Consider the following 13436-nt stretch of genomic DNA (forward strand, 5'->3'; position numbering starts at 1 on the left):
AGACTTACAAACAGCATGATTTGTAGTCTTGGTTAATCAGATGTTCAACTTAATTACTTGTAACGCTTAACTTCAGGAAATTCTGCAAAAGACTAAATGTATACATGGTTTTTCCAAAGATGTGCGACCAACAGGGGATGTGCAGACATTTGTTTTTGTTTTTTTTTTATCTGAGAGGATATTTCATTACATGCATTTAACAACACACTTAGCTTGGACTATACAAGACAATATAGACAATGTGAGAATACAGACAGTACAAGTATTAAATAGGGATACAGAGTAAATGACATCTGTCATGTACATGCAGTGTGAGAGTGCATGGTAGTGAAAACAGTGTTGTGCTTCAGGTATGAGAGTTCCTTTAGAACTTTTAAACAATATACAGCAGCAATTTTAGTCACTAACATACAATTGATTATATAATTCAACACCTTAATCAGCATATCATTTGTATAATTTTTATATGATCAATGTTACGTCTGCACAAAGTGTATTTGAAACACTGACATTAGTTTTTCTGTAACACAACTGTTAGATTTGTATCATGCCGAAAACCAAACTAAATTCTTGAATGGCACACATGTTCTTCTTCAGTTTCTTCTTCATTGAACTCCTTATTCTGAAAGGTGAAAAAAGGTGTATTAATTGTACATTTCCACATCATTCAATCTCCCCCTCTCTGTCATCCACCGCCCGTATGTAACTCTCATTCAGGTTTCATCATCTAGTTAACATGTCACAAGCCTCTTATCCTACTGTAAGACTGGAGACACTGGGTTATGTCCGTGTCACAATCACATTGTTATATAAAAAAACTTTAAAAAGATTTTATGAGCTAGCATAAAAGCCTTTTAGCATCGCCTTTTATTGATTTCAGCCTACAGTTTGTGACTCAGTGAACAGAGGCAGGGTTTCAAGTGGAAGTGAGGAGGAGTGAATTCAGACTGAACTTTACTGAAGGACCTTCGAATCGACCAACGTTGTGCTTATTGGACGTGCAAGCTTTCAATTAGGCTTATCTGAGAAGACATTTTATTGTACATATCTTTTAGTCACTAACATAAATTCGTTACTTGTGTTAAAATATCTGTGTTTTTTTTATTTGGTTTATTACAAATATGTTCAGGCAATTTTGATGGGCACCTTAAAGGTCCTTCTGCTGTTTGACATTCCCTGCTTGTGTTAGGAAAGCGGGTAGCATGGTTGCTAGCGGGTGAGTGAGTGAGTGTGAGCCGGTGGTTGCTTTTTTTAAAAAAAGGGTTTGAGGTGAGGCCGATGGTGGAGGTGCAGGCAGGAGAATGACTCTGATGGTCGGCTTGCTCTCAGCGGCTGCTGCTCCTCTTCGCTTCGGCCTGAGAAGGACTTTACAGCGCGCTTTCCTCACCGGCGCTTTCGGAAAACTGTCATCAGCCCGCTTACATCTCCACCCTCACAGGGTAAGACCACGTGTTCTTTATTATGTATCATTGCCCTAATAGAAGCAATTGTGGAAAAAAACGAATTGTGTTACTGTTTTTAGAAACAGGTGTGAACCCTGTGATAGACTCAGTTTGACATGATCACGATGACTTGGCATGGATTTGCCCTGTGTTGTTGTTTCCCCTCTTAAACCCCCTCCTGCTCTCACCTCTCCATCATCTAAACATCTGGATCTCTTTCAGAAGCTGACTTTGAATGACCTGAACCCTCTATGGACTTTAAATAAGCCTTGGTCTACATCAATACTGTATACAGAAGACACTTCTAAAAGTGAGCCAGTCATCAGACATGCTGTAATACAGAGGAGTAAAGGTGTACTGTGTGTACAATAGGGTTACATTAATGTCCTGTCCTTTGTTTCAATTGGACAACCAGGTGGGCCTGGACGCCAGTCGAGCGGAGGAGGAGGAGATGGAAAGAAAGGAGGCAAGAGAGACTGGAAAAGCCGATTACAACAGGTTAACATCTGTCTTTTGTACAGTAGATTTGGGAAACCATTCTCACAGCTTATCTAGTCATGAGGGAAAAAACACTGAAATTCAGAGTTTAACGCTTCCTGTATAATAATGTTTTAACCAGAAGAAGTCAAAATGACCCAACATGTTTTTTTTTTTTTTCTGCCTGATTCTCAAACATTCATTCAGTCAAGATGGATTCCAATCTCATTAATGAGTAGTAATGGTGATGCTTGTTCTGTCTCCTAATGGTGCTGCAGGTCAACAAAATTCATCAACACAAATGTACAAAATGAGGAGGGAAAAAACACATTTCAATGAAGGATCTGTGAACAGTGTGTTTCGCTCTGTAGCTACACTCTTTTGAGATGAGCTGCTTTCAGCTGAATAATTCACCAAAATGCACTGTTCAAGTCCAGTAGGAACATTAATGAGTTTCATTAATGATCAAAGACTTAAGTTTTTCCAAACTTTTGACAGCCACTGAAACTCATTAAATTGAATAGCTTACATTTATTAATTTTTTGTTTGTTTGTCAGGGTGATATTCCTTGGGATGATAATGAATTTCGTTACGTGCTGGTCACAGTAGCAGGTGTTGCATCTGCCCTGCTTTACTTGTTCCTCCGTGATCCAGGAATCGAGACTACTTGGAAAGACTTTGTCCATCGCTACCTGGCCAGAGGACTAGTGAGAATGATGGTTTTTTTGTTTTTTTAGAGCAAAACATTTTTTAAATTTTTGTGTTTGCAATCTGACGTCACATGCTGAATCTTTTTTTTTTTTCTAATTCTGTACAGGTTGATCATTTGGAGGTCATTAACAAGCGGTTTGTAAAGGTCGTCCTAGTCCCAGGAGTCGATGCTTTAGATGGAGTAAGCTGCATCTTTTAATTGTTCCAAATTGTAATGATCATATGTGAAATAATCAAGTTACTAACTACTAAGGTTACATGTTACATATGCACATAACCTTTTTTTCATTATTGTTATTATATGTAAACAGTGTAATTGATGTATTAAGAAATCATTTATTAAATGTTATTGTTACTATGATGTTAAGTTGCTTTCCCTTTTTCAGAGCTATGTATGGTTCAACATTGGTAGTGTAGACACTTTTGAGAGAAATCTAGAGGCAGCTCACAATGAATTGGGACTGGAGCCTTCGAACAGAGTGGCAGTGGTGTACCGATCAAAGATTGACGGGTAAGAGTCCGTTTGTGAGACCCAGCACAAAGTATGGTAGCCTTCTGTTCGTCATTGAGACTAAATGTTTTATCATTTGCTTTAGATTACGAGTACCATATTTTTCGGACTATAAGCCGCTTTTTTTTTTTTTTTCAAAAAAACAACGAAGCGGCTTATTTATGAATTTTTCCTGGGTTTTTCCCGGTTTCACAAACTTCAAGCCAAAAAACTGAACCTATAACATTAGACCAAAGAAATTTCCGAACGGAAACGAAAAAAACGCACCTCACCTGTGTTCTGAGCTGCACAGCATCGGGAGAAAAAAAAGGTTTTTTTTAAACGCACAATGCCAAAAGAAAAACTTGAAGAAATATTTGTGAAAGGAAGGAGGAAGACAGTGAACAATGACTTTCTTGGTAGGCTACTGTTTAGATACAAGCCGTTGTAACGCGTTGAGTCCGGGTGAAGGGAGAGCTCACTAACTCCAGTTGCAACAGAAATCATATAAGCACAGACAGGTTTCCAAAACTCGTGCTTTTTTATTTTTCTTGGCAACAGCGTTACGGGTTAGTCAAAGAAACGTAGAAATCAGCATCAGAAAATAATAAGGACATATTCCTCGGTTTTGCACACATGCAGTAATATCGGTAAAAAGCGGCGACAGGCTATTCCCAAAATACCGCTCTGCTCCTAAAGGAGCCACAACATATTTCACCCGTTACACCGTGTTACAGATACTGTCTTTTGTTAAAGCCTGTGTAAAGTTCATTAGTTTCAGTGTAGACACCGGCTTATAGACAGGTGCGGCTTATTTATGTTCATAATAAAAATATTTGTCAAATTCAGTGGGTGCGGCTTATATATGGGTGCGCTTTATAGTCCGGAAATTACGGTACTAATATTGTATGACTACTTCCTGTCACCTATAATACCAAAATGGAGAAATCAATACAAAACAAAGCAATTTCACAGGTGTCTATCACCCTCCAGGTCTTTTATTAAGAACATCATTCCTACATTGCTGCTGATTGGTTTTCTGCTCTTCACTCTACGACGAGCATCAATGGGTGGAGGTGGAGTTGGTGGAAAGGGGCGTGGGCTTTTCGGTATGAGCGAATCCCCTGCCAAGATGATAAAGGACAATATAGATGTAAAGTTTAAAGATGTTGCTGGGTGTGAGGAGGCAAAACTGGAGATCCTTGAATTTGTCAACTTTCTGAAGAACCCACAACAGTACCAGGATTTAGGTGCTAAGATCCCTAAGGTATATAAGGTCTTTTCTAACTTTATGCAAAGTATGTTTTGTATGCAAGAATGCGATTAAGTAAGTTTATGCTCGTGTATTTTAAGGGAGCTGTTCTGTCAGGACCTCCAGGAACAGGCAAGACTCTACTGGCCAAAGCCACTGCCGGAGAGGCCAATGTCCCCTTTATTACTGTCAATGGCTCCGAATTCCTTGAGATGTTTGTGGGGGTTGGTCCAGCCAGAGTGAGTTGGTGACTGAAAGTGTTTTGTGTCAGCCATGAATGTGTTTTACTTTATTTCTGGTAGATGTCATTTGCATCATGGAATATTTAGAAACACAATTACTGACTTTACTGTCTTTATCTTAAGGAATGATTTAAAAATAACACAGAATTTCATTTCTTACACTGGTTTCTTTCAGGTAAGGGACATGTTTGCTATGGCAAGGAAGAACGCTCCATGCATCCTGTTCATAGATGAGATTGATGCGGTTGGCAGGAAGAGAGGTGGAGGAAACTTTGGTGGTCAGAGTGAGCAGGAGAACACTCTCAACCAGCTGCTTGTTGAAATGGATGGTATGTATAGAGCAACTAATTACAGTCGAACCCACTTATCTTGACCTCGGTTAATTTGCCAACCCTATTAAGTCGACGTTTTTAAAGTGGAACCGCCTTTGTCTTAGCATTTTCTCATCAGCAAATTTGCCACTTAACGTCGGTTATCTCGATCCGCATGACCAATCGCCGGCTTTTGCCACGTCACCATCTGACTACCGTATTTTCGCGTATATATGACGCGTCTTATAGAAAGTTTTACATACCCCTCACCCAGGGTGCATCTTATATACGCGAAAATACGGTTGTGAGACGGCACTGTGCAGCCGCAGCAGTACTCGCAGAAGTGGCGGAAAAATCCAGCCTTACAGATGCTACAGGTGTTGGATACTTTTTAGAGCTGTGTGTCGGAGTGAAATGACTCGAGAATTTAATGTTAACTGGTTAGCTTTTTGTAAAAACGAACTACACCCCGCACGTTTTTTGTGATTTTGTGAGCGATCTTTGTGTTTGCAATGTTGGAGAATATAATAAAGGTTCGTATCGAGAATCGACGGTGGTTTGTATTGTATACTGGTGAATCTCTGCTGTTAGTTGGTGTACATATGCCTTTTGGTGTGAACAAACATGTATGTACATTTTTATAGCATGCCTTCATCAAACAAATCGCGGCAACGCTGTTGTGTAAAAAAAAACTCCAAAAACACGTGCATGCACATTCTCATTTATTAACGCACATCATGTACATAAAGAAATTTCAAGCACTTCAATATATTGCTGCCATATTGGTTTTTCGTTTATCTCAATAATCGGTTATCTCGACGCTTTTTGGCAACCCCCTACGCCGGCGACATAACCGGGTTCCACTGTATAAGAAAGTCAGTATATGTGTGTATATATTATGAAGGTTTTTATTTTTGAGGGAAAACAAAATGGCCCTGTGTGAAAGAAATCTCTTAAATAGGACCTTCCTGACAAAGTAAAGTAGACCAAAAGATCTAGAGCTAGACAGCATGCCAAGATCCAAAGAAATTTAGAAAGAAATTAAGATCTATCAGTCTGGAAAAGGTTATAAAGCCATTTCTAAAGCTTTGGAACTCCAGCGAACCACAGTGAGAGCCATTATTCATAAATGGCAAAAACATGGAACAGTGGAGAACCTTCCCAGGAGTGGCAGAAAACATCTTGATGATCCCCAAGACTTTTGGGAAAATACTGACGAGTTTTGGGAAAAGACTGATGAGACAAAAGTTGAACATTTTGGAAGGTGTGTGTTCTATTACGTCTGCCGTAAAAGTAACATCGCATTTCAGAAAAAGAACATCATACCTACAGTAAAATAAGGTGGTGGTAGTGTGATGGTCTGGGGCTGTTTTGCTGCTTCAGGACCTGGAAGATTTGCTGTGATAAATGAAAATGAATTCTGCTGTTTACCAAAAATTCCTGGGGGAGAATGTCTGGCCATCTGTTTGTGACCTCAAGCTGAAGCAACAATGATCCAAAACACGCCAGCAAGTCCACCTCTGTATGGCTGAGTGGCCTAGTCAAAGTCTTGACCTGAATCTTATTGAGATGCTGTGGCATGATCTTAAAAAGGCGCTTCATGCTCGAAAACCCTCCAATGTGGGCGAATTACAACAATTCTGCATAGATGAGTGACCAAAACTTCTCCACAGCGCTGTAACAGACTCATGGCAAGTTATCACAAACGCTTGATTGCTGTTGTTGCTGCTAAGGGTGGCCCAACCAGTTATTAGGTTTAGGGAACAAACACTTTTTCACACAGTGCAATGTAGTTTTGAATTTTTTTTTTTCCCAATAATAAAAACCTTCATTTAATAACTGCACATCTGAAACATTAGTGTGTGACATGCAACATGCCAAAAAATAAGAAATCACTTTTTCACACCACTGTATATAATTGTGTGTGTGTGTGTGTGTGTGTGTGTGTGTGTGTGTGTGTGTGTGTATCAGAGGTGGGAGTAAGTCACTAAATGCAAGTCTCAAGTCAAGTCCAAGTCTTGACATTGCAAGTCAAAGTCAAGTCAAGTCATTCTGTTGTAAGGGTCAAGTCAAGTCATACGCTTTGTCAAGTCAAGTCATACGCTTTGTCAAGTCAAGTCATACGCTTTGTCAAGTCAAGTCATACTCTTTTTTCAAGTCATAATCGTTGTCAAGTCAAGTCAAGTCAAGTTGCAACTTAGTCATCAAGTCAAACCAAGTCACACAGATTTGTTTGACACATTTTTTAACTCAGGAACTTTTTATTACTTATTTAGACACAGAGGGCTGATGATAGGTTACAAAAATAAATAAATTAACTTGTGTGTAATAAAATATCGTTAAGCACTTTAAATGCTCTAAAATAAAAATAAATTAAAAACAAGTAAACAAGAATTAATAAAACTCTTCCCATCTTGTGCTAGCCTTACATATTGTTATTTTGCTGTAATGTCCCCTATGAAAGTGTAAACTAAACAAAAACATTCAACATTTCAATTTAATCCAATTAGGCCAACGTGAACACGCTTAAAAAAAACTAAGAACATTTATATGGGAATTTCATATTATTGTAAGTTTTTTAGACAGTAGAATGTGCTGATGTTCCCTTCTCAGGAGGAGTCAGAACTACAGCTGTTTAACTGGATCATTTCTATCTATGAATACCCTGATGTATCTGTGTAAACATGGAGTGAACAGTCACATGCCCCCATCTCAACATATAGTAATAATAATACCTATAAGTGTAAAGTATACTCTGTCATCTCATCAGACACCAAACAATGGGTTGCATACTCAAAGTAGAATATCAATATCAGAAAAAAAAAAAAAAATCTTACTGTACAAGTGAGGTAGTGTTTTTTTTTTTTTCTTCAAATTTTTTATCCTCGGGGCTGGGGCTGGTGGTGTTGTTGCGGTGTCCATGTTGTCTTGTTCGCGGAGGGATCTGCTGTTTTGGCAGGCGGCTTCCGGATAGCGTCTAGCGGTTTACGCATGCGGAAGAGTAGCTTGGGTTCGCCGACTTATTGGAAAATATATAGTTCATTTTTAAATATATAAAAAAATCACAATAATTGAAAAAAATTATTTTCCACAAGTCATTTCAAGTAAATAGGCACAAGTCCGAGTCAAGTCTAAAGTCACAAGGAGCAAGTCTAAAGTCAAGTCGAGTCTTTTCAGAGATTTAGTCAAGTAAGTCTCAAGTCCAGAAAATTGTGACTCGAGTCTGACTCGAGTCAAGTCATATGACTCGAGTCTCCCACCTCTGGTGTGTATGACCATGCACAAACACACACGCACACAAACACCCCTCACATTTCAGCAACTATTGTACTGTATATAAGCTACACATTGACTATAAAATATATCCACGTTTCATTTCTTTAGTATTGTCTTTAATTTATCACTAGGACTCTAATAATGACTATTTTCTCCTTTAAATTATCCTTTCTCCTTTAGATGTTTCCTGTGTTGTTTTTTTTTTTTTTGTTTATCTTTTTTCACCCGCTTATATTTTTTTCTATTTTACTCCACAAGATATTTTATAGAACATGAATTAAGATTTGTTTTTTGTTTTTTTTTCTAACCTAACACTTGCATTTCTTTTTCCTGAGAATTTGTCATTCATGTCTTACCACTAGGTTTTAACAGCAGTACGAATGTTGTGGTCTTGGCCGGTACAAATCGGCCAGATGTCCTGGACCCTGCTCTGATGCGGCCTGGGAGATTTGACAGGCAGATATATGTAGGTCTGTCTATGATCTTCTTACTCTTTTAAATGTGTTTTTGTTCCACAGCATTTATAGTTTGTAACATTTGTAGTAAATTCATATGTAGGTCAATTAGTATCAAAAACATTTTATTTGTGTAAATCTTTTAGGTCCTCCTGATATAAAAGGCAGAGCCTCTATTTATAAGGTTCACCTGAGGCCTCTAAAACTGGACCCAAAACTCGACTCAGATGCCCTGGCGAGGAAAATGGCTGCTTCCACCCCTGGTTTCACAGGTGACTGGGGAAATAAGTTATATGTGATGACATAATAAGAAACATTTTGTAAAATATTAACAAATAATGAACTGTATATAATCTTAGGTATTGATAAACGTTATTTAAAGTAGGTGTATAAACACATCTTTCTCCTTATGGATACAATTGTATTATTTTTTTTGTAAAGATTGCTTTATATAACATTTTATATTTCAATTAAAACAAATTTATAATGTTCTGACTCAAGCAGCATTTCTTTTTACTGAAATGTTTTTTGTTCTTAGACAGCAAATAGGATCAAATGTGTTTTCTAACTGTGGACTTTCAGCCTGTAACCCTTTTATATTAAGGCTAGAATGGCTTGCGATGTATCGATGATTACGGTGTGTTTCTGTTCTCTCCTCTCAGGAGCCGACATTGCAAACGTGTGTAACGAAGCCGCCCTTATTGCTGCCAGATATCTCAGTGAATCTGTCAATACCAAACACTTCGAACAGGCCATTGACCGAGTGATCGGAGGTGAGCTGTGAAATCAGCAAGCTTCCATAGACCCTGATTTGTACTCTTGTTGTTTGCTGCATCTGTGCTGGCACAAATCCTACAATCGGTGGCCTATAAAACATTTTTTAGAACAATGTTGTTGCATTTTTCTCTCACTATCCATAGAGAATACATTTTTGTGTTCGCTTTGTTCAGGTCTCGAGAAAAAGACGCAAGTCTTGCAACCAACTGAGAAGAAGACGGTGGCTTATCATGAGGCTGGACATGCTATAGTGGGCTGGTTCCTCAAGCACGCAGACCCACTGCTCAAGGTAAATATACAGACAGAATTGAATTACAGACCTGTAGTACGAGGTATCAAAATTGTTCAGCACAAAGCTGCACGCACAGTCACAGGGAGCACCCTTGTCCTTGTTTTACTAAATCTTTAATAGTGGATGTTACTGAAAAGTCAAAAAAGCTCCTATTCATTTGTTTTTGGAAGCTAATATAATGTTCCTATACCTATAAGTGTTTAATGCCTCAAACACATTGTTAACTTATCACAAGTATCAATTAACCTTGGCTGCCCATGACCCTGTCTCCGGTTTACCAATGTTCCTTCCTTGAGCCTTTTTGATAGAGACTGACCACTGCAGACCAGGAACAGCCCACAAGAGCTGCAGTTTTGGAGCTGCTCTGACCCAGTCGTCTAGCCTTTACACTTTGGCCCTCGTCAAACTCGCTCGAATTCTTACGCTTGCCCTTTTTTCCTGCTTCTAACACGTCAACCGCGAGGACAAATTGTACACCTGCTGCCTAATAAATCCCACCCACTAACATGATGAAGAGATAATCAATGTTATTCACTTCACCTGTGTTCATAATGTTGTGCCTGATCGGTATAAATATATAAATGTGTATATAAATATAGTTCAGGTGGAAGATATTTTTTTTTTATGTAAATTATAATTTTTTTTTTTTAAAGGATGAAAAGAGCACCGTGTAGCTCGGTCATGCACGTTCACTCAAGAAAGGTATTGAAAAGTTTTGCTTGTACTGATTTTTGTCAGGTTTCTATTATTCCACGTGGGAAAGGTCTGGGCTTTGCGCAGTACCTCCCTAAAGAGCAGTACCTGTACACTCAGGAGCAGCTGTTTGACAGGATGTGCATGATGCTGGGTGGCCGAGTGGCTGAGCAGGTTTTCTTTGGCAAAATTACCACCGGTGCTCAGGATGACCTGAAGAAAGTCACACAGTCGGCCTACGCTCAGGTATACACGACGGCTTCTGGAAGTCAATCTCTGGTGTTTTGAGCTACTTGTGCAGTAGATTCGATTTCATGCTTTTCAATGGTCTTCTCGTTGTTCACGTCCCGTAGATTGTGCAGTTTGGGATGAATGAAAAGGTGGGCCAGGTGTCGTTTGATCTGCCGCGGCGGGGCGACACGATGCTTGAGAAGCCCTACAGCGAGGCCACGGCAGAGCTCATCGATAAGGAGGTCAGAGAGCTGGTGGACAGTGCCTACCAAAGAACTCTGACTCTCATCAAAGAGAAATATGACCTGGTTGAAAAGGTAGGACCCTCTCATTAGCAGGCATTAATGTAAGATGAGAGCAGATGGTTACTCTGGAGTGTTTATTTGTAATTTATTCAGGTGACCAGGTAGAGTCGTGTGTGTGTGTGTGTGTGTGTGTTTGTTCAGGTGGGAAAACGTCTCCTGGAAAAAGAGGTGTTGCACAAAGCTGATATGGTAGAGCTGCTCGGTCCCAGACCGTTTGCTGAGAAATCCACCTACGAGCAGTTTGTGGAAGGCACAGGTAGCTTTGAGGAGGACACTAGCCTACCTGAGGGGCTAAAGGACTGGAACCAAGAAAAGGAGAAGAACCTGGATGATGATGAAATCTCCCAAAAGAAGCAGGCAGCTTAAAACTTAAATGAGACCATGAATTCTCCTCTCGTATCCGGCTACACTCATTTTAGGATAATCCCACTGAGGAGATTTTTTTTTCTGTGCTGATGAGAGATGTTGTGACATGGCTACATTTCAGCTTTTGTAACATGTTAATGAGCAGCTTGTATTAACATTTGAAATGCCTTAATCACCAGTAGATGCAGAAATCAAGGCATAGAAAATCATATGCTGACCTCTTCACACCATTTCATTTCATTTCCTTTTTTTTTTTTTTTTTTTTTTTTTTTTATATATATATAATGTTGAATAAATGACCTCACCTTTTTTTTTTTTTTTTATCTCACAAGTTTTAGGAGCTAGCTGATGGACTGAAATGTTTACAGTGAAAGGTTATTGTAAATCCTCTTTATAAAAGGGGAAGAGAAGAGATGATGCTGTGTATTTATGTCATTGAAAGAGTGATCTAAAATCCTCATTTTGACAAACCTGTATATTGTAATTATTAAATTAAACAGCCTAATTTCTCCAAAACACTTCTATTCAAGTGAAGAGTTCTATTGCTTCATGGTCTGTCATGGATGTCAAAAATATGGGTTCACAAAATGTTGTTTTTTTTTTTTTTTTAAGTCAGTTTCTGTATTTTAAAACACTGATTATTCATGCTTATGCCACCTTCCTGAAGATTTTTAGCAATTATAAAAGTTGTGTATTTTTGCTCATTTATTTGGAAATTAAAACCTTGTAAGTCTGTAAGTGAAAATTATACTTTGAAGATTCTATATTCTATACTTTGGATGACACTAGTAGTTATGGATTACATTGGACTGACACCTAAAAGGCACTCGGATGATCTAACGGGGGAGAAAAAAACCTAAACCTTACTGTGTGAATCTCTGTGGCAACTTCACAATATGGACAAAAGTATTGGGACACCTGACCTTTTCAGTGTTTTTTCCCCAAAACTATTGTATAGTATGTGTTGAAATGTGGTAGCATTACATTTTCTCTTCACTTGAATTAAGAAACTCAAACCTGTTCCAGCATAATGCCCTTAAGCACAAAACGATTTCCATGAAGAGATTGTTTACATGGGTGGAAGTGGAAGATCTTGAGTGGCCTGCTATACAGTAGAGCTCTGACATCAATCTTACTGAACATTTGAGATGAAATGGAACGTTGACTGCACCCCAGGTCTCCTCACCCTACATCAGTGCCTGATTTTACCAACACGCTTGTGGTTTAATAAGCATAAATTCCCACAAGCACACTCCAACATCTAGTGGAACATCTTCAAAGAGTTGTCGAGGTTATTATAAGAGCAAATTGGTACTTAATGTGGAAGGGGATGTTCAAAAAGCACATACAAATCTTATGGACAGGTTTCCACAAACATATGTCCATATTGTGTAGTTATGGCTACTTGAATGTCACTTTCATGTATTATTACTCATTACTTTATCCTGTGATTTCTATTAACACACTTTCTCCCTGTAGCTCTGTTAAGAGCCTTGAAGTAAATACTCATGTGGTTACAGTTTGGCCTAGTATCCCATTTATGGCCAAAACCAAGCCACAATTTCTCGCTGTCAGCGAAGCTAGGCCATTGCTAGATTGATTTATTACACCCTCAGTTTTCCGAGCTGGACACTAGAATATGTGGTGTCTTGCAGGCTTGTCAACATTTCAGTGTAAATACAAAATCCATGCCGGGATTATAGTTTCTGAATTCTGAAGTACAGCAGCACAAAGGGACACAAATCATTAAACCTATAATCATCCTGTTCAAAAGCTAATAATCATATGTCAAAATGTTTCAACAACTAAAAAAAAAACACTCAATAACCCAATATCCTGTATCCGATGCACATTATATAATTTATATGCCATTAATTTAATGGAAAGGTGATCAAAACATCAAACATAAAATATATTCTTTTAGGCATTGATACTTAACACAGTAAATCCTTTAACCAAGCAGTTAAGGAATCCATCTTTCATTTTTTAAATATAATTGTAAATATTTTCAAATAATTGTAGGGCAGGATGAACTGTATAATCATCATCATAACCATGATGTCCATTTCTATATAAAGTCAAATTAAAGTACTGAAGCTCAGTTTAATGTAACTTA

The 13436-nt window shown here is 38.4% G+C and overlaps 2 protein-coding genes across 2 annotated transcripts in view; both read left to right on the forward strand.

Moving 5' to 3' along the window:
• The window catches only part of urahb (urate (5-hydroxyiso-) hydrolase b), a 464718-nt gene that overhangs the window by 30741 nt on the left and 420541 nt on the right, over nucleotides 1-13436 (forward strand). The window lies entirely within an intron of this gene.
• On the forward strand, nucleotides 858-12068 carry afg3l1 (AFG3-like AAA ATPase 1). The gene is made up of 17 exons (XM_083545659.1): nucleotides 858-1040; nucleotides 1262-1439; nucleotides 1665-1752; nucleotides 1858-1940; nucleotides 2477-2626; nucleotides 2737-2811; nucleotides 3017-3141; nucleotides 4114-4387; nucleotides 4474-4611; nucleotides 4790-4943; nucleotides 8564-8671; nucleotides 8803-8928; nucleotides 9319-9429; nucleotides 9607-9722; nucleotides 10464-10664; nucleotides 10772-10966; nucleotides 11096-12068. The coding sequence occupies exons 2-17, from the start codon at nucleotides 1302-1304 to the stop codon at nucleotides 11318-11320; spliced, it is 2307 nt and encodes a 768-aa protein (XP_083401785.1). The 5' UTR covers nucleotides 858-1040; nucleotides 1262-1301; the 3' UTR covers nucleotides 11321-12068.

The sequence above is a fragment of the Silurus aristotelis genome, assembly GCF_946808225.1.
Source record: "Silurus aristotelis genome assembly, chromosome: 7".
NCBI classification, from domain to species: Eukaryota; Metazoa; Chordata; class Actinopteri; order Siluriformes; family Siluridae; genus Silurus; species Silurus aristotelis.

Excerpts from the sequence above, each read along its gene's own strand:
- afg3l1 (XM_083545659.1), top strand. The coding sequence starts at position 1,302 with ATGACTCTGATGGTCGGCTTGCTCTCAGCGGCTGCTGCTCCTCTTCGC. Across the intron at positions 3,142-4,113 it reads TACCGATCAAAGATTGACGG|GTCTTTTATTAAGAACATCA; the intron begins GTAAGAGTCCGT and ends ATCACCCTCCAG. Across the intron at positions 10,665-10,771 it reads CACAGTCGGCCTACGCTCAG|ATTGTGCAGTTTGGGATGAA; the intron begins GTATACACGACG and ends CACGTCCCGTAG.